At 42.3% G+C, this 23,734-nt stretch overlaps 1 protein-coding gene across 2 annotated transcripts in view; it reads left to right on the top strand.

Moving 5' to 3' along the window:
- LOC109925922 (synaptotagmin-6-like) overlaps window positions 1–12,084 on the top strand; it is a 277,783-nt gene extending 265,699 nt beyond the window's left edge. Inside the window, exons 6-8 of one of the 2 annotated variants that reach the window (XM_048612116.1) lie at window positions 660–789; window positions 10,008–10,082; window positions 11,750–12,084. In XM_048612116.1, coding sequence (XP_048468073.1) covers window positions 660–789; window positions 10,008–10,082; window positions 11,750–11,821 — 277 coding nt within the window. In that variant the 3' untranslated portion in view covers window positions 11,822–12,084. Of the gene's footprint in view, window positions 1–659; window positions 790–4,426; window positions 4,448–10,007; window positions 10,083–11,749 lie in introns of both variants that reach the window. The other variant, XM_048612117.1, reaches the window with a different exon arrangement.
- The last annotated feature ends 11,650 nt before the right edge of the window (window positions 12,085–23,734 follow it).

The raw sequence follows: 23,734 nt of genomic DNA, 5'->3' as shown, positions 1-23,734 counted from the left end.
AAAAAAGTTGCCCGTCATGTCTTTTTTAAATCTCTCTCCTTAAAAATGTGCCCCCTAGTCTTGAAATCCCCCATCCTAGGGAAAAAGACAACTGCCATTAACTCTGTCTATCCCCCTCATTATTTTATAAACTCCTCTCCACCTGCTACGCTCCAGTGAAAAAAAGTCCCAGCCTATTCAAACTTTCTGTATAAGTCAAACCTTCTGTACCCCAGCAATACCCTGAAAAATTTCCTCTGGCTTAATAACACCCTTCCTATAACTGGGCGACCAGAACTGGACACAGTATTCCAAAAGAAGCCTCACCAACGTCCTGTAGAAACTCAACATGATCCTCCCCTGATGCATGTACATCCCAGTTTGATCAACTGGTGACCAGAAATAAGAACTCCAGGTGATTTTACACTTTTCTAATGCAGAGGCACTGAGGTTAATTATAAGACCCCTACCGTTAATTTGTGTGAGATCAGTAAACTCCACACAAACTGGGGCTCAGTCTATGATCTCTACAGTCCAAGTTCACTTTGGACCATGCAAGAGATTGGCTGGTTTCTCCTTGGCATCACGTGGCTTCAGTCCATTTCTGCTACTTTGTACAGTGGAAGTCAAACAAAAGGAATATGTATTAATGAACATTTCCTTCATTTCATGGTGACTAGTGTTGGCCATAATGAGATCATTGGAGTGTGCCGCGTGGGCATCAATGCTGAAGGTCTGGGAAGGGACCACTGGAATGAGATGCTGGCATACCCACGGAAGCCAATTGCACACTGGCACCCCTTAGTAGAGGTAAGAGAACTTCATATTGCATTGTATTTATTGTACAAAACATGTATCCCAATGATTCTGTATGCTTCAGATATATTGTCATTTTCCTTTGTACATAATCTTACAGTTGAATGCAAACAGGTTGTAACTAAAATACAGCAATAGAAATTTAAAATGTAGATGTTCTGTATGATTATATGCTGCAGTCAAGTGAATCCAATGAGTGTTGCATCCAAAGGGGCTGATTTTGTGTGGGTTCCAAAGCAAAACCAGTACATTTTCAGAGTAAGTGGATTAAATGTAATTGTTATTTTGACTCTTTGGGCAGGAATTTGCCAATTCCAAAAGGCAGTGGGTTATACAATGGGCAGCATGTTTCCTCTGCTAGATTGTTACTCAACAACAGAAGGTGAAAACTACCCCTGCTGATTTCCACAGCAACTCTATCCCTCTATAAAGTCTGAATCCTTTCTAAGCTCCCACGTATGGGAGTCTCTTTGAGTGCAATGTCCTCACCTCCAGACAGGTTACAACAGAAACCTAATGGTCTATGGGCTTTCCTTTTCTTATTTAACATTCAAATTTTCATCCCATCATAATTTTTCTCCATCTCTTGCTTACAATCATATTATTGTTGTCAGTGCTGCACTATATTTTCCCCTCCTTTGTACTTCCAGGGCACCCATCCTACATCCTATAGCTTGTAATGTTTACATTCTGCCAGTCCATCATTTGTGACTCGCACCCCTTAATTCTTGAGCCTTCAAAGCTTGGAACTTATCTCCAAATCTCGTCTTTTCAGCGCAACATCATCCAATTTCATTCTCTCTTATTTCCAACTTTGTTTGTTTTATACTATCCAAATCTGGATCCTTTACCCAAATTCCTCAGAAAATGTTGTTCCGAAAAGTAAACGGTGAAAGGTTGAACAACTTGTTCTGCTCTGAAACATGAGCTAACTTGTAAAGAGAGGTATGCTGCACAAAAGCAGAAGGTTATAGAAAATCTTTATAAGACGCTCGTCTGGCCTCAGCTGAAGTACTGTTCCGTTCTGGATACTGCATTTCATAGAATCATTGATTATGACAGTATAGAAGGTCTACTGGCGCATTGTGCCTGCACTGGCTCTAATAACTAGTGCCAATCTCCTGCCATTTCCCCATATTCCTGTACACTATTTCTATCCAAATAATCATCCAATTAAACTCTTGAATGCACCACATTTCCAGGCAGATCATTTTATACACCAACTACTCACTGTGTGAAAATGTTTTCTCTCACAGCACCTTTGCTTTGTTTTCACATTGCTTTAAATCTATTCCCTCTCCTCCTTGTTTCTTCCACAACCTGGGTAAGTTTCTCCCTATCTGCTCTATCCAGCTTGCTCATGATTTTTGAAAACCTCAGTCAGATCTCCTACTCCAGAGAGAACACTCCCAGCTTCATCAATCTACTTTAATGCAAAGGCTTTAGAGAGGGTGCAAAAAAAATTTAATTGTTAAGCATTGTTCCAGGGATGGTGGTCTTGAGTTATGCTGATCGATTGGGATGGCTGGGCATGGAGAAGAAACGGTTGAAATGACATTTGATGGAGATGATCAAAATTATTTTGGGTGAAGACAGAGTAGAGAGAGAAGTGCTGCTATCATTAGTGGAACAGTCAAGTGTTGAGAGACAATGGCCTAGTGGTATTATTACCAGACTATGAACCCAAAAACTCAGCTAATGTTCATCGGGACCTGGGTTCAAATCCTGCCATGGAAAATTGTGGAATTTGAACTCAAAAATTAATCTGGAATTAAGGGTTTAATGATGACCATGAAATGATTGTCAGGAAAATCCTTCCTTTAGGGAAGGAAATCTACCATCTTCACCTGGTCTAGCCCACATGTAACTCCAGACCACAGCAGTGTGGTTGACTCTTAACTGCCATCTGGGCAATTAGGAATGGACAATAAATACTGGCCTAGGCATGCACGACCTCATCCCATGTGTGAAGAAAATAAAAGCCAGGAGACATCGATCCTAGGTGGGTGGTGAAGGAAGCAACACGAGGGAAAGTGTTTCTTTAATGCTCAAGTGGTTCAGATTGGGAATGCACTGCCTGAGAATGTGTTTAAGGCAATTTCAGTTGAGGCCCTCATCAAAGATCGAATCAGCAGCCAAAGAGAAAATATTGCTGTGGATATGTGGGGAGTGGGTGTTCGGCACTTGGGATTAGCTGTGTCCCCGTGAGCTGTCATGGATATGAGAGTTGTGTCATTCCATGATTTTATGGAATGTTATGAAGGGAGTGACTGGGATATGAATGGATATTAACTCCAGTCGCGAGCCTGATCCACATCTGGCATTAGATTGTGGCCTCAGAGTTTCATTTGCCTGTGAAGTCCCAATCAATTCCCTGGATTCCATTTATGGTTGGACTAATGTTGGGAACAGGAAATGAGAGGACAAAGCTAGCAATGTGAAAGTCTTCCAAGGTGCAAAAATTCAAAACACATAAGCTAATATACAGATTGCATCAAGGATCTCTTATGGTACATGGTAGTGTCCCTATCTCTCGACCAGAAGGTCTGATTCAAGTCTGAACTGGCCATGAAGATATGTCATAGCATGTCTGAATAGGCTGATTAAAATTGATTTTACTTTGGATCTGAGTAAATATGAATTAGCATCAGGATTTTAAACATGTCAAGGAATACACAATATATCCATTACTTGAATTAAGTGTTCACTTCTTCCTTTTCCAAAAAAAATTCTTGAAACCCTGTAAATAATCCAGTCTAGAACTAGAGGAAATTGGAGCAAGCTTAAGTGTAATGGATTTAAGATAGACAGCAGAAGAAAGTTGTTTAACACAACAGGTTATGAGGTTTTGGAGTATATGTCTTCAGCTAGTGATTGGGACAAAATTCAGGTCCACATTTAAGAACAGGTTTGAGACACCATTGAAATAAGTGAGAAAGTAAAGAGGTTTGGAAACAGGTGAGCACATGGAATGAGTACTATTAGTCAGGTGGCTGATGAACAGCAATGCTTACTGGTTAGATGTGTGATAATTTCTAAGTAAATTGAAACACCAGTGCTTTTGTGCCATAGTTCATTGTATTGCTTTATATTTATGTTTGATTTTCTTTGTATTAAATTTTATTTCCAAAATGTTTATGGCATAGTTCTATTTATAATATTTTCTTTTCTCTTATGAGTAACCCCAAAACTATGAGTAATGAATCATAAGACCATATTGAATTTGATCCTGTCAATCTGAGAATAATCTTTGAAAAGTACACTTGATGTGACTTGATGAGAAATTTCTTTGTATGGTCTTCCAAGTAATTACTTTAATGAGATGAAACAAACACTTAATCAAACAGTAAATGTTTCAGACTTGAGTTCATCACTGAGTGACATGACTGTCTATGAGGTTCAATAATACCTAAAAACCTTGTTTAAACCAAAGAAATGAAAATTACTTCAGACAATGATGTGTCAAGTGAATCCATCATGCATTACTGTCTTTAATTTGGTTCTGTCTCTCAATGCCTAAGCCAGAAAATGTTTTGCCTTTTCCCTGCCTTTTAGTGTTTAGTAAAGGTAGCCACAGTTAGTCTTCAAAACTTTTTCACTTCCTTGGGTATCTTTAAAAAAGATAACTAAGAAAGTGAAAGGTGTGGAAGAGGTAAATGTAACACTTTTACGAACAAAAATCTCCATTCCAGGCTAAAACACTCAGGTTCCTCCTGTTTCTCCTTATAACTCAGTCCTGCTACCCCAGGTTTCAGGTGAGTGGCTCTTGACTAAACTGTCTCCTTCTTGGATGTCTCATTCCAGTTTCAGTTCCCTAAACTGGACACAGTAGCCAAGGTTGCCTGGGATTACCAGCCTCAGTTGGATATAGTCACGATAATATAGGAACATAGGAACAGGGTAGACTATTTATTCTACAAGTATGGCTGATTTTTGATCTAGCTCCACATACGCATTGTTAATTCATGTCCCTTAATACCTTTAGGTAACAAAAATCTCTTAATCTCAGATTTTAAATTTACCATTGATTTAGTTTTGAGCACTGATTAGGCATGAGGAGTTCCAAACTTGCACCACCCTTTCTGTGTGGTATTTTTTTACCTAATTTCATTCCTAAGGGAAATGGCTCTAGGTTTTTATGTTATGACCCCTAGCTGTAGACTCCCCAACCAACAGAAATTAGGTTAACAAGGTGTAGAGCTGGATGAACGCAGCAGGCCAAACAGCATCATAGGAGCAGGAAGGCTGACGTTTCGGGCCTAGACCCTTCATCAGAAAATTAGGTTGCTGTTTGTACTGTGTCCGTTCCCCTTACTGTTTTGAAAACTCCAATAAAATCATCTCTTAACATTCATTCAAGGGAATTTGGATTGTATGATCTCCCCTCATTGCTTAATCCTTGGATCCCAGGTTTCAAACCTACTCAGCACTCCCTCTAAGACCAATAGATACTTGCTAAGTTATGTTGCCCAGGCCTGATCTCAATGCACCAGGTGTGGTCTATCCAGGGCTTTGCATCACTGAAACATAATTCTACCCTACTGAATTACAGTCCACTTGGTACAAAGGTCAATCATACATTAATCCTTCTGACTTCCTTTTAATGCCTTGCCTCTCATTAGCCTCTACTGCTTCCAGCTTTCAACAATTAGAAAGTAATTGGAAATTGTTCCAAAAGGGTAGTCTCCCACTTGGCTACACCAAAATCAATTTGTCACTATGATTCTTCTAAGTATCAATCTATTTATTCATAGATTAATCATTGATTATCTCTTTGTAATGTTACATGTCTATTTACAAAGCTGCTTATATTGATGGCATCATCAGACTCAGGCGCATGGCTTTAAATCCCACCACCTAGGTCTTTATTAAATAGAATGGGTAGTTGAGACACCAAAGCAGATCTTTGTTTATCAGCATAATTCACATTCCTGTTACCCTCTGTAATCTGCTCAACTAATCGCCCAAACCTAAAGTAATTTATCTTAAATTTCCTGACCTTCAAAGTTAGCCAAAACGATTTCCTGATGGAATTTATCAATGCTTTTCTGGAAGTCTAAATCAGTGGCCATGCAATGTCATTCTCTGATTTTCTTTAGCCATCTCTTCAAAGCATTCAATTGGATTCATCAGTCCTGATCTACACTTGATGAATTCGTGCTAGTTCTATCTGACCAGCTGCGAATAGTTATGATGTCCAGTCATTCCTTCCTTGGTTGTCGGTTCTAGTTATTTGCCAACAACAATTGTGGATTATTATGTTCTTTTTTTTTATTGGCTTTCCTCTCTCGTTCTTCCAATTTTCGAAAATAAAACAATGGCTCCTTCATCAAAAGATGTTGTAACGCTTCCAGCTGCTTTCTTCAAGATCCAGGATGAAAACCATAAGGTCATGGGGATTTGGCCTTTGTTGGTGCTATTATTTTATTTTACCTTTAATTTTGTTTGCCTTACAGTGGCTCAGCGGCTAGCACTGCTGTCTCACAGCACCAGGGACATGGGTTCGATTCCACCCTTGGGCAACTCTCTATGTGGAATTCTCCCCATGTCTGCATGGGTTTCCCCCCACAGTCTGAAGATGTGCAGATTAGGTGGATTGCCCATGCAGTTTCTTTACTACAGATCATTTTAGAATTGTCACATCCCTCAGGGGTGAATCAACCTCTATCCTTCATGTTGTATCAGATACAATTACCAATTTGTTTTCACAAAATCATTATCTGCAGTGCTGCAGTGCACCAGTGCCCCCGACTACATTGCTGTCATCAGGTCACTCCACACTTCTCTAAAACATGACCACAGTGATCAGTACTTGAAGGTGCTTCCACCAGTGTAAATGTTTCCTGATTGGCAGAAAACAACATTTGACGTCTTAGGCACATTTTCACTAGCAAGGCAGGATGCTGTTAGGAGTTAGCAAACCCTGCAACAAGGCAGACGCATTCCTAACTAAATGGCCCTGGAATGCACAATTTTTACTGCAGGAATTGGGGTGGGAGGGAATTGAGTTGGATCCAGACACCATTCCAAGGTTGCCATGGAGGCGGATTGATGCTGAGGAAGACTGCTTAAAAGGCCCAGCTCAGTTTTCTGGGAATTTTGTCAGAGTTATACTAAAATTTGTTAGGCCCTTCACCTCCACCCCCTCACAACCCCTTCATTCACTCAGCCATTTCTCCTGCCCTGCTCCATGCCCAATCCCCCAGCATGTACTATCAACAGTACCAATTAGGCAAATAACAGTGGTAAGTCTTGAAATGCTTATGACAAAACTACTCCCATTTTTAAATAACTTTTATAAACTTATAAAAGTATCAATCAGGCACTGTCACTCAAAGTTTTAGTCGCAGAATCTTTACCCCACATCATACCTCTTAATAAACATATAAAAACAAACATATCACTACTGGAGTGCAGCTATGTATTTGTTAGGAGGCCACCTGGAGAATCTGATGTCTGGTCATCTGTTTCTATTGATGCAGTTCTAGGTGGTCCATTATGAATGCTTGGCTGAGTTCCAACATTCACAAATTGATTAGCTCAACATAAGCTTGTGTAGGCAGACTGAAGTGGAGTGTTATGTTTGATTTACATCATTATATGGTTATAAGGAGCTATCCTATCTATGATTTTCTTTTCAATGTTTGTTTTATTTTGAGTAAGAGATATAAAGTCGTGTAAAGCTTCTGATTTTGAAAGTGTGAGTAGCAGTGTCTGATCAACACTTTTGTGAGATTGTAGGACCAACTATTACTTTTTTAAAAAGATTTCAAAATGGGTGTCATTTTATGGCTCATTAATAGGACCTTGTGGCACAGTGTTCATCTCAGAGAGTCATAGACTAATAAAGCACGGAGACAGACCTTTCTGTCCAGCCATTCTGACCTTTATCCCAAACAAAACTAGTCCCACCTGCCTGAGCTTAGCCCATATCCCATTTCTTATTCACTTACTTATCCAAATGTCTTTTAAATGTTGTAATTGTACCCGCATTCAGCACTTCCTCTGAAAGTTAATTCTACACACGAACTGCTCTCTGTGCAAGAACGTTGCCCCTCATGTCTTTTTTAAATCTTTCTCCTCTCACCTTAATATGCCCCCTAGTCTTGAAATCCCCCACCCTAGGGAAAAGACATCTGCCATTCACCTTATCTATACCCCTCATGATTTTATAAACCTCTAGAAGGGGCCTCAACCTCCTACACTCTAGTGAAAAAAGTCCCTGCCCATCCAGCCTGTTATTATAATTCAAACCCTCTATTCATGGCAACATCATGGCAAATATTTGCTGAACCCTCTCCAGCTTAATAATATCCTTCCTATAACAGGGCAACTAGAACTGGGCACAGTACTCCAGAAGAAGCCTCACTAGTGTCCAGCACGAATTCAACATGACATCCTAACTCCTATATTCAAAGGCCTGAGCAATGAAGGCAGGCATGCTAAACACTGCTTAACAACCCTGTCTTCATGTGACAGAAATTTCAAAGAATTATATACCTGAACCCCTAGGTCTCTCTGTTCTACAACACCAGCCAAGGCCCTATTTTTAATTTATAAGTCCTGTCCTTGTTTGTTTTACCAAATGCAATACCTCACATTTATCCAAATTAAACTCCATTCCCCACCCCTCAGCCCATTGACCCAACTGATCAAGATTTCTTTGTACTCCCAGATAACCTTCTTCACTGTCCACTAGGCCAATAATTTTGGTGTGATTTGTTAATTTACTAACCTTGCCTTCTATATTCACATCTAAATCATTCATGTAAATGACAAACAAAAGTGGACTCAGCACCAATCCCTGTGTCACCATCTGTGAGCCAGGAGACCTGACCAATCTACTTCAGAGGTGTATAATGACATCTTTGAATGGGCTGTTTCAGAAATACCTACGGCTGATTGGTTTTGTACATGGTGCTTTATTTCATCATCGGACATGGAAGGAACATATGAGCCATGGAAGATGTATGGAAAAGGCATGGAGGTAGAATGAAGGTATGGTGCTGCCTGGGGATGTGATAGTACATGGGTAAGAGCTTTTAAATTGCCTTTCAAAAAGATCTGAAATCCAGACAATGGTTCACATCTCTTCTTTGGGTTTGTGAGCCATAAGGCTTAGCGAAACTGGCCTCCCTCCACGTCATTTAAGGGAATGGGTGTGCAGTACGGTTTGCTACGGCCAGGAATGAGGGCAGCAATCTCAGTATCAGGTCCCATCCACCATTTTTATTGGCCTCCAGAATCGGTGCGATTCCACAAATACCATCATCTTTCATGCCATCTCCATGTGTTCAGCCATAATTTCTTCTGTACACTCGTCTGAGACTCATCAATCACTCTCCTCACTGTGTGGTTGCCTCTGTGCTGGAGAGATGAGGGTGATTAATGGTTTAGAGCAATTTTAGTTAATGGTAAGTCTGCAATAGGGAAACAAGGTGCTTTTGCTGATCAACCTCTTACTCATTGCTGTTGACACCTGGGAGGGTAATAAGATTTGACAAGCCACACATTGTCTGTTTCTCTTGCGGTCAAGAGATCCAAAATCATTAGCTGTTGGTGTTTTCACATCTTTATGCTCTACGCTTAGTGTGAGGTGATGGAGGTTTCCTGAGGCTGATCAATAATCTGTCAGGCCACGATGCAAGCAGAGTTTTTGTGCTTGTAATCCACATTTACATCAAGTAATAGTCCTGCTGGACGGGAAAGTCCACCACCTACATCAGAACCACAGTTCCCACTCGATGTCATCCCAGAAGCTGGAGTCAGAGTTCTGGTCTCTGCTCCTCAGTACTAGAACCCTACACCTTCCGCCTCAGAAACTGGCTCATCACCTTTTAACACTTCCACTCATTCCCGGGCTCTATCCAAGGTGGTTAATGATGACAAAGTGACATGTATCCTGCTGGAGCTACAGAGGATTGAGATGATGAATTAGGTTAAACCAACCCCCATCTGCCACCAACCTCACATCTCCCCATATGCCACTGCTCCCATGTGAAGTGGGAAGTCAAATGTTGAGGGTGACAATTTATTGCTGTTCTTTGAAATGTATTCTGGGTCCTTTTCTTCTTAAAGGTTATGGTGGATAATGTGAAGCCCCTTTATCACATGGAATGTAAGTCAGATGCTAGAGGTTGAGGAGTGATGACAAGTGCAGGGAGTGAAGAACTACATATCCTGAGGCTTTTAATGCTTCCACTTTGTCTTAGGCTGTGGGTGAAGGCACACTTGCGGGGGAAGGAAGCGGTTGTGAAGGGTATAGTGGTACCTCCTCCACATTACTGGTAAGTGGTAGGTGGTGTTCAGTACTGTGAGGGCAAGAGGGTGGGAAAAGGAAAAGCCTGTTGGTGAGAATGCAATGTTGGACTGTCCTCTTGTATCTTTGTTGTCTTGGGGTCATCAAACTTCCTCTGGCACAGTATTATAACGTGAGGGTTTATGTGGATGGCACTGACCATTAGGACATTCACTTCCTCCTGCGCCTGGCGTCCTTCCTCTGCTCCAAATATTTTCTCAGAGTATTTCTGCAGAATGTTGTAAAAACTTGTTCGATATGTGAAGAACTTACTCCCAAATGTTTTAATTTCTGGCCTTTTCCTTTAAGTGATTGTAGCCAGTTAAATGCTGTGCAGATACTAAATGTCCTGACTCATTGGAGCTGATCTCTCAATATATGGTGCAGACAATGGTGAGGAGCTGCTGCTCTCACTCCAATGAGCTTGGCACCAGAGATCAAGCCAGTTGACGCCAATGTCTGAAAGTCCTACTTCAAACACCGCTGTCAGGAAACAAAGTAAACTGGAGAACCCAGGCCGACATTCGTTTGCATTCCTCTTATACAGTGCCAGGCCACTGTACAGAGAGCGTCCCCATTTTTTAAAAACAAATGCAAACTTGTACCTGTGATTGGTTATTGCCATCTTTGTTCTCTGGAATGCAACATTTTGGGGCTTTTCTTTGTTCCCCCAGTCACATCCAGCCACTGTGTGAGGGTTAAAAGGGGGCACATGTTTTCATTGATTACTTGGCTGTGGTTCTTGGTGAGAGAGTGTTTCTCAATATATAAATATATGATAAATATGCCAAAAATTAAGCCAATATTTGTCCATTATTGTTGTGAAACGTGTTGTCTCGTCTTTGAACGTTTCACATCGTTTTTGTATTCTTACAAATGTATGTCCTTGGATAAGTGATAAATATTCTTCAGTAAAATATTGAAAACAATGACACAATAATCTTCAGCTCCCTCCACAACTTATAATCCTTCGCCATTGATTCTGTCTCCCAGTGTGGTGACATTTGACCAGATTGTTTGTATCCTCAGAATCCTGTCCAATCCTGAGCTGCATTTCTAACCCCATATCTTCGCCATCACAAAGACAAGGTACTTCCTTTTCCTTCATGCCATAACGCATCTAAAGTAGCACCCTCGAAATTATCATCATCATTTAGACTCACTTGCTACACTGCTGTCGTTGCCAGTGACCAGCCCCAATTCCAAAATGCTCAAGTTATAGCCAGACTCTGCTGCCCCTTGCCAAACTTGTACCAAATACTGCCTTCCCATCACCTCATCATCTTCGGGAAGGAGCACTCTGGGCCCTCCAGTACCTCAAAATTAAGATTCTTGTCCTTGTCTTTCAGCCTTCCTAGGCTTCAGGCCCATTGTTTCATGATTTTTTCAAATCCTGCATCTATCATCTCCGGAGTCTCCACTGATCTGATTTCACCTTATAAATCTCCTTCTCATCTTCTCTTCTAGGCTTCACTTTCTGTCACTGCCTCTCAAAATATTGCCAGCTTACGCTCCTGGAGTCAACCCCTCCTACTATCTCCATTTTCCATAGCCCTTATTGATACCTTGAGACTTATTTTGTGTTAAAGCCATTGAAGAAATGAAAACTGGTGTTCAATGAGACAGTAACCCAAAGATTTTCTCCCTTCTTTTTAGTGGCAAGGACGCGCAGCCAGCTTTGACAGCCAAGGATCCTGTCCATCTCCTAAACCTCCAGCAACACCATGATTCCCAGCGTAAAGAAATTCTGTGGATCCTTCCGTGTTTTGAACATAATGTAAAGTCAGCCTCTTTCCTCACAGGAAAACTATATTAAGCTCTGAAAAAATGGACACAAGTATGAGGATAACTTGTCCTTGCCTGGACAGAAAGCAAATCGGAAAATTGGGTGACTTTCAGATGTTATGCAAGAAGGAGACAGGAGTGTTGTTCTGGAGCCATAGCTGTAAATAAGAGGGAGGCACAAGGGAACATTGTGTTCTGCACTAGGGAGAGAGATGGAGACCAAATGTTTTCAGCGACGTGCAAAATTTGTATCATCTGTATGAGCAGCTGAAACCCACACTTAGGTTTGAGTCATGTGCCTCAAAAAATAATGATTCTGGTTGTGTTAAAATTTCCATTACTTGTGTTTTCTTTGTCATGCCGTCAATATAATTTGTCAGTTGCATAAAAGACCAAACTATACATTTATCATAGATCAAACTTTGCAATAGTTCAGCAACCTCAGGCTATCAAAATATTAGGCAACTAACTTTACAATGTTTTTATTGTGTAGAAAGCATTATTGATGTATAAATTTTAATTTTAACCTGGCAAAAGCATGCTTAAAAGGTGATGTTTAACTTGTAGTACATCAAAGAAACATAGAAGACTCTTGGCTTTAGGTTATTCCATAATTTGCTGAACTGTTAAGATTAATGAATGGTTGGGGTCCTATGAGTTAACAAATTTATGGTTTTCTAGGCAACAACATAGGTAACGAATCAGAGTTTTGTATGGACCTCACCTCCAATGTCCCTTCCCCGACTCCCTATCCAGCTGGAATGTAATCCTGGGTTCTATTCTATGTGTTGAGACTTGACTGATCAGCTGAAGGAGAGTTTCGATTGGTTAAAGTCCGGACTTGAACTCCAAAATATCCAGCCATTGGAGATAAAGTCTCAAATCCTAATGGTTAAGCTCAGTACTGTTCCAGTACAGAGAACCCACAGACATTTATTGCTTTGTCACTGTGGTTTGAACCTAGCTCTAGAACACCGGATTAAAAGTGTTTTCTTAATATTGATTAGGAGTGCCTAAGAAATCAGCTTTGAAATAACTCCACAGAGGCCAGTATACCATCACCCTTTATTTACACGTGGAGTTTTCTTGACGCTGACCCAGCTCCCTCAGAGCCCGTTCTGAGTCAACAGGATATCTGTTTATATCTATCAGCCAGGGCTCCCTGGTTGGACCAGATTAACAGCCCCAGTCAAGGACCTCATATTCTATGATGTCCACCTGGCTGACCTCATTATAAATCACTACATCCCTTCCCCTCTGAGTCTGAGGACATAGGCCAGTTCTATTTTTTGCAACTCCTACTGAGACGTTTTAGCACCAGGTTAGCATCCTCCAACTCTGCCTCAGATGCGGGCAGCATGTAATACACTGTAGCTTGCCTCTTGTGTCTGTAGCGTCTTGGAGAAATTCATTCTCCTCTTCAGGCAGCAAAGACGTTAAGCCGGTGACATCTCCCGTGTCCATCTCAGGAATTTTCAATGCTTGATGGACAGTGAGAACCCACAAGTTCCCAATCAGTTGGAAAGGCTGTCGAGGAGCCAGGCATGTTTTGCTCCAGCAATGTTTGCAAGTTTGCAGCTGTCATACGGTCCATGTGCTTGTTCATGCCAGTCGCACCTTCTCAAACTTTATACGTCACTGAACCGGACCTCACGTCGACTTTGCCTCTTACCCATCATTTCCATGGTTCCTACACCAAACTTCTTCCTCTGAAGTAGACTGTCTTTTGCTTTGTGGAATCTTACATGCGCGCGCACACACACACACATACACACACACTCATGCATACGCACACACGTGCGCGCACACACACATACGCACACGCACACACACACACATATACACACACATATGCACACGCGCACGCACACACACACACATATACACACACATATGTACACACACACACACTTCTGGGAAGACCCAATTTAACCAGGTGGGCAATCTCCACACCATTAGCAACCTTGCTGAAGTTATTGAGTTGTCCCTGTAGTTGCATGAGGGCTGGTCCTGTAATCAAACAAGAACCAGGACAATGTGGTGTCAGGTTTTTGAGACGGTTTGTAGCTCGGGTTGTGGATGAGGTTGTAGGCTTGCTCATTGAACTGGTGTGTTTGACTGCAGATGTTCGGTCACCCTGCTAGGTACCATCATCAGTGCGCCTCCAGTGAAGTGTCGGTGTTCTGTCCCACTTGTTATTTATCTGCCTCAGTTTACTGGGGTGATTGGCATCACTTCTGGTTCTGTTTTTCAGAGGTTTGTATGTCGGGTGCAGTTCAATGTGTTTGTTGATGGAGTTCCGGTTGGAATGCCAGGCCTCCAGGAGTTCCCTGACATGTCTCTGCTAAGCTTGTGCTATTATGGATGTGTTGTCCCAGTTGAATTTGTGTCCTTCTTTGTCCGTGTGTACTGAGACCTGTGAGAACTTGTCATGTCTCTTTGGGACTAGTTGGTGTTTGTGTATCCTTATTGTCAGTTTTCTTCCAGTCTGGCCTTTGTAATATTTCTCACAGTGTTTACATGGTATTTTGTATATTACGTTAGTTTTATTGGTTGTGGGTATGGGATCCTTTACGTTCATCAGTAGACGCAGTGGGGTAGTTGTTGGTTTGTGAACTACCCTGATACCTAGGGATCTGAGTATTCTTATGGTCATCTCTGATATGTCCCTGTATGGTAGGGTGACTAGTGTGTCTGGCTGTGTTGTGTCATCTTGTTGTGGTCTGTAGTGGAGGTAACAGTGGATTGCACTTTTTGGGTATCCATTCCTTTTAAAAACTCCATGTAAGTGCTCCTGTTCGGCTGTGCACAGTTCCAAGTTGCTGCAGTGTGTTGTAGCTCATTTGAATAATGTCCTGATGCAGCTCCATTTATGGGTGTTGGGGTAGTTGCTGGTGTCATTAAGTATCTGGTCTGTATGGGTGGTCTTTCTGTATACGCTGTTCTGGAGTTCCCCGTTATTCTTACATTCTACCGTTATCTCTAGGAAGGGTAGTCTGTTATTCTTTTTTTTTGTGAGTTTATTCTGGTGAGGATGTTGTTTATGTGTCGGTGGGTTTCTTTTAGTCTTGTGTGTTTGACAATCACGAAGGTGCCATCTACATAGCGGACCCAGAGTTTGGGTTGTAGAGTGCTCCAACGCAACCAACCAAGATTGGACATCCACACTGGAACAAGCCATCAGCATACAATGACAAAAAACCACAACAAAGAAAAGAATAACCCTTCAAGAGAAACTGTCCAAAATCACCCACATCAACGTCAGGGACAACACACAAACATGGATCAAAAATATCGCAGACCGACCACTTATAGACACTGAGAAGACAGCCCTAGTACGCGGACTGAATTATAACTACAGAGACGCCAGAAAAACTGACTTCCTGGCTGCACTGGAATCAACATTAAAGAGCAATGGACTCACGGAGGAAATACAACACACCATCAGACAGACGATGGTCCCAACACTGAGCAGAAAAAATAAGTGGAGCACATTTAACATAGAAGAGAAGAAAGCCCTGGAAAGACTCAAGAAAGACAGCAACATCGTAATCTTACAGGCGGAGAAAGGACACATGACAGTAATCCTTAAAGAGCCCAATACATTGAGAAAGCCAACGCGCTACTAGCAGATACTGACACCCACCAACAGATGATGATAGACGCAACACCACAGTTAGAGAACCGGATTACAATGATATCTGAAGAAATTACACACCTCAGGATATATCAGCAAAACAGACAACCAAACAATGAAGCCAGAGGGATCCAACACACCCCTATTCTATGGACACTCCAAGGAACACAAAACGGGAGTCCCCCTCAGACCCACTGTCTGACACCAACATATAGACTTGCCAAAGAACTACAACAGAAATTGAAATACTTAGTTGACAACACTACCCATTCCATTCACTCCTCCCAAGAATTGCTCAATATCATCAAGGACACCAGGATAGAAGAGGACGAGATGATGATGTCCTTCGACGTAACAGCACTATTTGCATCCATAAACATCGACCTAGCTAAAGTGACAATTGCCACATGACTGGATGAATCATGTAAGCAGGTACCCCAGGACACCAACAACATCAATAATGACACCACCATGAAACTATTGAATCTGTGCCTCACAACCCAGTTCAAATTCAATGACCATATATTTAAACAAATCAATGGAACACCAGTGGGATCCCCAATATCAGGACTGATAGCAGAAGTGGTAATGCAAAGGTTAGAGCAGACAGCGCTCTCCACTATCTAACCCAAACTCTGGGTCCGCTATGTAGATGGCACCTTCGTGATTGTCAAACACACAAGACTGAAAGAAACCCAACAACACATAAACAACATCCTCACCAGAATAAACTCACAAAAAAAAAGAATAACAGACTACCCTTCCTAGAGATAACGGTAGAATGTAAGAATAACGGGGAACTCCAGAACAACGTATACAGAAAGACCACCCATACAGACCAGATACTTAATTACACCAGCAACTACCCCAACACCCATAAATGGAGCTGCATCAGGACATTATTCAAATGAGCCACAACACACTGCAGCAACATGGAACTGTGCACAGCAGAACAGGAGCACTTACATGGAGTTTTTAAAAGGAATGGATACCCAAAAAGTACAATCCACTGTTACCTCAGTGACAGACCACAACAAGATGACACAACACAGCCAGACACACTAGTCACCCTACCATACAGGGACATATCAGAGATGACCATAAGAACACTCAGACCCCTAGGTATCAGGGTAGCTCACAAACCAACAACTACCCCACTGCATCTACTGATGAACGTAAAGGATCCCATACCCACAACCAATAAAACTAACATAATATATAAAATACCACACAAGGACTGTGAGAGACACTACATAGGCCAGACTGGAAGAAAACTGACAGTAAGGTTACACGAACACCAACTAAGCGTCAAGAGACACAACCAATTCTCACTGGTCTCAATATACACATGGACAAAGAAGGACACAAATTCAACTGGGCCAACACATCCATAATAGCACAAGCCAAACAGAGACATGCCGGGCAATTCCTGGAGGCCTGGCATTCCAACCGGGACTCCATCAACAAACATATTGAACTGGACCCTATATACAAACCACTGAAAAACAGAACTGGAGTCTGTGGTGGACAAATTATTGGAGAGAATTCTGAGAGATAGTATTTATGATTATTTGGAAAAGCACAGTTTGATTAGACATAGTCAGCATAGCTTTCTGAGGGGCATGTCATGCCTTACAAGCCTTATTGAATTCCTTGAGGATGTGACAAAACACATTGATTAAGGCAGAGCAGTGGATGTGGTGTATTTGGATTTTAGCAAGGCATTTGATAAGGTTCCCCATGGTAGGCTCATTCAGAAAGTAAGGATTCAGGGAATTTGACCGTCTGGATACAAAACTGGCTGTCCAATAGAAGACAGAGGGTGGTAGTAGATGGAAAGTATTCAGCCTGGAGCTCGGTGACCAGTGGTGTTCCACAGGGATCTGTTCTGGGACCACTGCTCTTTGTGATCTTTATAAATGACTTGGATGAGGAAGTGGAAGGATGGGTTAGCAAGTTTGCCAATGACATGAAGGTTGGTGAAATTGTGGACAGCGTGGAGGGCTGTTGTACGTTGCAACGGGACATTGACAGGATGCAGAGCTGGGCAAAGAAGTGGCAGATGGAATTCAACCCAATTTTGGAAGGTTAAATTTGAATGCAGAATACAAGGTTAATGGCAGGATTCTTGGTAAATGGGGGAGCAGAGGGATCTCGGGGTCCACGACCGTAGATCCCTCAAAGTTGCAACCCAAGTTGATAGGGTTATAAAGAAGGCGTATGGTGTGTTGGGTTTCATTGGCAGGGGAAATGAATTTAAGAGCCACGAGGTTATGCTGCAGCTCTATAAAACCCTGGTTAGATCACACTTGGAATATTGTGCTCAGTTCTGGTCACCTCATTATAGGAAGGATGTGGAAGCTTTAGAGAGGGTGCAAAAGAGATTTACCAGGGTGCTGCCTGAACTGGAGGGCAGGTCTTATGAGGAAAGGTTGAGGGAGCTAGGGCTTTTTTCATTGGAGCAAAGAAGGATGAGAGGTGACTTGATAGAGGCGTACAAGAGTGGATGGATAGAGTGGATAGCCAGAGACTTTTTCCCAGGACGGAAATGACTATTATGAGGGGGCATAATTTTAAGGTGATTGGAGGAAGGTATAAGGGAGATGTCAGAGGGAAGTTCTTTACACAGAGAGTGGTGGGTGTGTGGAATGCACTGCCGGCAGTGGCAGTGGAGTCAGATACTTTAGAGACATTTAAGCAACTCTTGGATGGACACATGGATGATAGTATAATGTAGGGTATGCAGGGTAGTTTGATCTTAGTAGGATAATAGGTCGGCACAACATCTTGGGCCAAAGGACTGGTACTGTGCTGTACTGTTCGATGTTCTAGAACTGGAAGTGATGCCAAATAGCTCAGCAAACTGAGGCGTATAAATTACAAGTGGGACAGAACACCAACGCTTCACCAGAGGCGCATTGATGATGTTACCGAGCAGGGTGACGAAACGTCTGCAATCAAACACACTGGCTCGGCGAGCAAGTCTACAACCTCAGCTTGGTCTCTAGTGAAGCTGTAGGTTGTTTCTTTATGCTTGCCTTCAAAGTTTGGACTGTTCTTTCTGCTAGACCAGTGGATGATAAATGGTATGGAGCTGTCCTTGTATGTCAAATGCCACTTTAGGAAATACTGAAATTCCCTGCTGGTAAACTGTAGCCTGTTATCTGTGACCAGCACTTCCAGTTATCCTTGTATTGCAAAAGATTTGCACAGTTTTTATGTGGGGGAGCTGCTGTCGGTAATTCTTGTCCTTATTGGCACTCTGGGCACTGCCCCACCAGCACAGCTCTGTCTGCATCCAATCACCCCAGCTATCAGACATTACTTATCGCCAACATCTTCATTTTGGAAACCCGTGGGAGACCCTGATGGAGTTCAGCCAGTAACCTTGCTCGGGATAATCACTCTTGCTCCCAATAACAATTTGGTTACAACCATCGCCACCAGCTGTTTCCATTTTGCTAAGGACCAGATCTTTCTGTGTCCAAAGTCTGATATTGTCCTCTGTGACTGGAATTGTGTCCAGAAAATTTAAAATTATTATGGACTCTTCCAGTGGTGGAGTTGTACCCTTAATCTGTAAAAGTTCCCGGTATAGGTTCTCAGTCGAGCCGAGGCCTTGTGCAAACTTAAGGGTTGGAGTCCAGAGCGAATTTTATTGAAGACTGATTCTGTGATGACTGAAACGACAGTATCGACCTCCATTAGAACCGGCTGACCATTTAACCAGCCATTTATTTTGATTGGCTCTGATTTAAATGTCACTAAGCAATTTAACTGTTCCAAATCAGATGTAGATGGACTTTCCTAGATACTGGCCAAGGATGTCTCTTACTCCATTTAAGTCTAGTCGGATTCTTTCGCTGTCTTCAGTCTGCACATCGGTAGCATCTACAATGGCTTGCTGGCCTGGATCCTGAAGAAAATTTTAACTGTTTGGCCGAGGCCTGGCTTTGTGTTGGGGTTTGCTGTGAGCTGATCTAGAGTCCCTCCATACAGGAGCTATCCTGAGTGAGGTTATCCAATTGCCTTCACTCAAGTGGTTTCCCCAAGTTCAGTCAGCCTTGGGAGGGTGTCCATTTCCACCAGAATGCCCTGCAACTCATGCTGTGCATGCAATCACTATTGGCTTTGTTTCTAATAAAATCCAAATGCTATGGTGAAACAATGCTGGAAGAGGCTTTGTATATTTGCCTTTATATGTCATGGGTACATGCTAATATTTTGTCTGAAATTTGACATAATATGAATAAGAGGGAGAATTTATCTTTCTGAAGATATTTCAGATGTTATGAAGGCTTTAAAAAGGAAATCGATTCACTGTTATCTCATTAATATTTATTCTCCTGTTTAAAAATACAATTCAGAATCTACAATATGTCGCCCCAGTGCCATCTAAGCTTAATCACTATGTCACCAAAGCTATTTCTTTTTAGAAGGACATAATTAAGTTCCCTAAGTCAATCTCTCCAATATCTGGCTAGCTTGGTTATCATTTTGTAATCCATTTCCACGGTGGAATCTAGTTGAGGTAGTGATAGCTGGTTGGGGTATGGTGGGAGGGGTGGGAAAGGGGTCATGGGGAAGGGACTTGTCTTGCAGCTACACTAGGGAAGCCTCTTCCAGGGAAAGGCCCCATGTACCTAATCAGGCATTGCCTAGGCCACCAGCACGATGGAGTTAAGACCCAGGGGAAAGACGTCCAGGCCAACCTGAACTGGGCGAATCAGAGGATGGCAGCTGTTACAAGTGGCTGCACCACAAAAGCAGCCTGCTGTTGAAGTCAGGATCATGAAGGGCCCAGGTGAGTGGTTTGTGGGGGATTCTCCAGTTGGGTGTCACAGGGAGAGATGGGCATGTGGATCAGAAACCAGGTATTGGGGCTGCTTCACAGCAAACACTCCCCTACCTGGTGTCCAGGTCCTTCGAAAGAGGGAACCTCTTTCTCCTCGATTGACAAACTGCCCTTGCAGGTTAACCTGTTGATCACCACACGTGGCAAAAGGTCTACTAGCAGCTGAATTACTCACATTGCTGGTGGACTGAGGCTCTCATCCGGTCCTTTATTGGTCACTAAAGGGGTTCCATTGAGTGGGTAGGCTGAGGATCGGCTGGTGGAGTGGAGAAGTTGGCAGGGTTTGGGTACACCACCATCCCACCTCATAAATGCCCTCATGACTCCAAGCTCGCCACTTCTGGGAGCATTAGATTCCCTCCCCTCCCCTTCCCTTCCCTTCCCTTCCACCCCTTCCTCTCCCCTCCTCTGTCCTTCCCTTCCCACCCTCCTCTCCTCTCCCCATGAAAAAAAAGATTTCATTTAAAGCAATGTTCATTTTGAAAAATGCTTCAAAAATGCATATCATGGTTGGAGAGAGCAGAGTTAAGGTTACAGATTGAGATGGTTTTTCATGGGAAATGATGAGCTGGGCTGTTCTGATATATTGACCTGAAGCATTAACCTTATTTCTCTCTTCCCAGATGCTGCCTGGTCTGTTTAGCATTTTAGGCAGTCTCTTCTCTTTTAATTCAGATTTCCAACATTTGCAGCATTTTGCTTTTGTAAATAATTTATTTCCTACACAAAATTCATCTGACACATACGCAGAAGCTATAAATAGTACTTTCAAACTTCCACACACAGGCTGTATTTTCAACCAGCAGCACATGCACTGCTTAATAATATATTATGTAAATTTTACACACGTCATCATAGGTAAGAGGCAGTGCACAGCGTTATGAGAGTCATAATGCAACACGTACAGCATGGAAACAGACTCCTCAGTCCAACTCGTCTATGCCGATCAAATATCCTGAATAAATTTGGTCCCATTTGCCAGCATTTGGCCCATATCCCTCTAAACTGTTCCCATTCATGTACCCATCCAGACACCTTTTAAATGTTGTAACTGTACCAGCCTCCACCACTTCCTCTAGCAGCTCATTCCATACACGCACCACCCTCTGCGTGAAAATGTCTCCCCTTAGGTCCCTTTTAAATCTTTCCACTCTCACCATAAAACAATGCCCTCTAGTTTTAGACTGACCTACCCTGGGGTGAAAGACCTTGACTGTTCACCCTATCCATGCCCCGCCATGATTTTATAAACTTCTGTAAAGTCACCCCTCAGCCTCGGGAAAGTAGCCCTAGCCTATTCAGACTTTCCCTGTGGCTCAAACCCTCCAACCCTGGGAACATTCTTGTAAATTTTTTCTGAACCTTTTCAAGTTTCACAACATCTTTCCTATAGCAGGGAGACCAGAATTGAATGCAGTATTCCAAAAGTGGCCTAACTAATGTTTCCGCAATGTGACCTCCCAGTTCCTATGCTCAATGCATTGACCCATAAAGGCAAGCATACCAAACACCTTCTTCAGTACCCTGTCTACCTGTAACTCCACTTTCAAGGAACTATAAACATGCACTCCAAGGTCTCTTTGTTTGGAAACTCCCCAGGACCTTAAAATGAAGTGTATAAGTCCTGCCCTGTTTGCCCTACCAAAATGTAGCACCTCACATTTATCTAGATTAAACTCCATCTGCCTTTCCTCGGCCCATTGGCCCATCTGATCAATTTCCTGTTGTACTTTGAGGTAACTTTCTTCGCTGTCCACTGCATCACTAATTTTGGTGTCATCTGCGAATTTACTAACCATACCTTCTACATTCACATTCAAATCATTTATATACATGACAAAAAACAGTGGACCCAGCACCAATCCTTGTGGCACACCGGTAGTCACAGGCCTCAAGTCCAAAAGTAGCCCTCCACCACCACCCGCTGCCCTACGCTCGAGTCAATTTTGTATCCAAATGGCAAGTATTCCATGTAATCTAATCTTGTTGACCAGTCTACCATGCAGAACCTTGTTGAACGCCTTATCGCAGTCTGTATAGATAATGTCCAGAGCTCTAATTTCATCAATCCGCTTTGTCACTTCTTCAAAAAACTCAATCAAGTTAATGAGACACAATTTCCCATGCACAAAGCCATGTTGACTATCCCTACTCAGTCCTTGCCTTTCCAAATGCATGTAAATCCTGTCCCTCAGGATTCCTTCCAACAACTTGCTCACCACTGATGTCAGGCTCACTGGTTTATTGTTCCCTGGCTTTTCCTTACCACCTTTCTTAAATAGTGGCATCACATTAGCCAACCTCCAGTCTTCCAGCACCTCATTTGTGGCAATTGATAATGCAAATATCTCAGCAAGGGCCCCAGCTTCCCTCACTTCTTACAAAGTTCTCTGGTACACCTGATCAGATCCTGGGGATTTACCCACCTTTTATACATTTTAAGTCCTCCAGCACCTCCTCCTCTGCAATATGAACACTTTGCAAGATATCACTATTTCTTTCCCCGAAGGTTTAATTTTAGGCATTAGCACAATTCAGTGGTTTAAAAAAGTAGAGGAGTTAGTCTTGATATTTACTGGTCAGTCTCATCAAGGCAGGACTGAACTTGAAGTCAAAACAACACCTGGCCTTGTGAGATAAGTAAACTTCCATTCCACTCAGGGAGCTCTGAAGATAATAGTCATGATAATATCTTAGAGGTTGATTGTTTCATGTATTCTCCAGTAAGGAAAATAGTGATGATGAATAAGGAATAAAGAATATTGAGCAAATTTGTGGGCTGCATGTGATGCCAAACAAGTGTTGCTATGGTAACAGACCTCTGAATAATGAACACAACACAAGCTGTATGTAAGGTTAAGAAGATGGAGGGGGAGTTCATAAATTTTGAACCTAACTCTTCAGCATAATGAGACCAGTAAGCAGGTATGTGTGAGAGAGAGAGAATGGAATGTAAAACTACAGTGTTACCCTAACCATTCATAGGTCTCCTTTTCAGACTCTAAAGTTATAACAGGATGACACATTGTTTTTAAACAAGTGGCAGATTGAGCAATTAAGTGAGTTCTGAAAAGTTTTGGGCAATTTGGCTAAGCTGTGACTACTTGGTACTGGGTTTTCACCTACATTTCAATGCAGTTATAGAATCCCTACAGTATGGGAGCAGGCCATTCAGTCCCTCGAGTACATGCCGACCCTCTGAAGGGCATCCAACTCAGACCCACACCTCTACCCTATAATCCTGCATTCCCATGGCTAACCCACCTAGCCTAGACATCCCTGGACACTATGGTCAATTTAGCAAGGCCAATCCACCTAATCTGCACATCTCTGGACTATGGAAGGAAACCAGAGCACCTGAGAG

This window comes from Rhincodon typus, chromosome 25, assembly GCF_021869965.1.
Source record: "Rhincodon typus isolate 14 chromosome 25, sRhiTyp1.1, whole genome shotgun sequence".
NCBI lineage: Eukaryota > Metazoa > Chordata > Chondrichthyes > Orectolobiformes > Rhincodontidae > Rhincodon > Rhincodon typus.
Note: the sequence above shows the minus strand (reverse complement) of the source record. Positions and strands in the feature narration are given on the sequence as shown.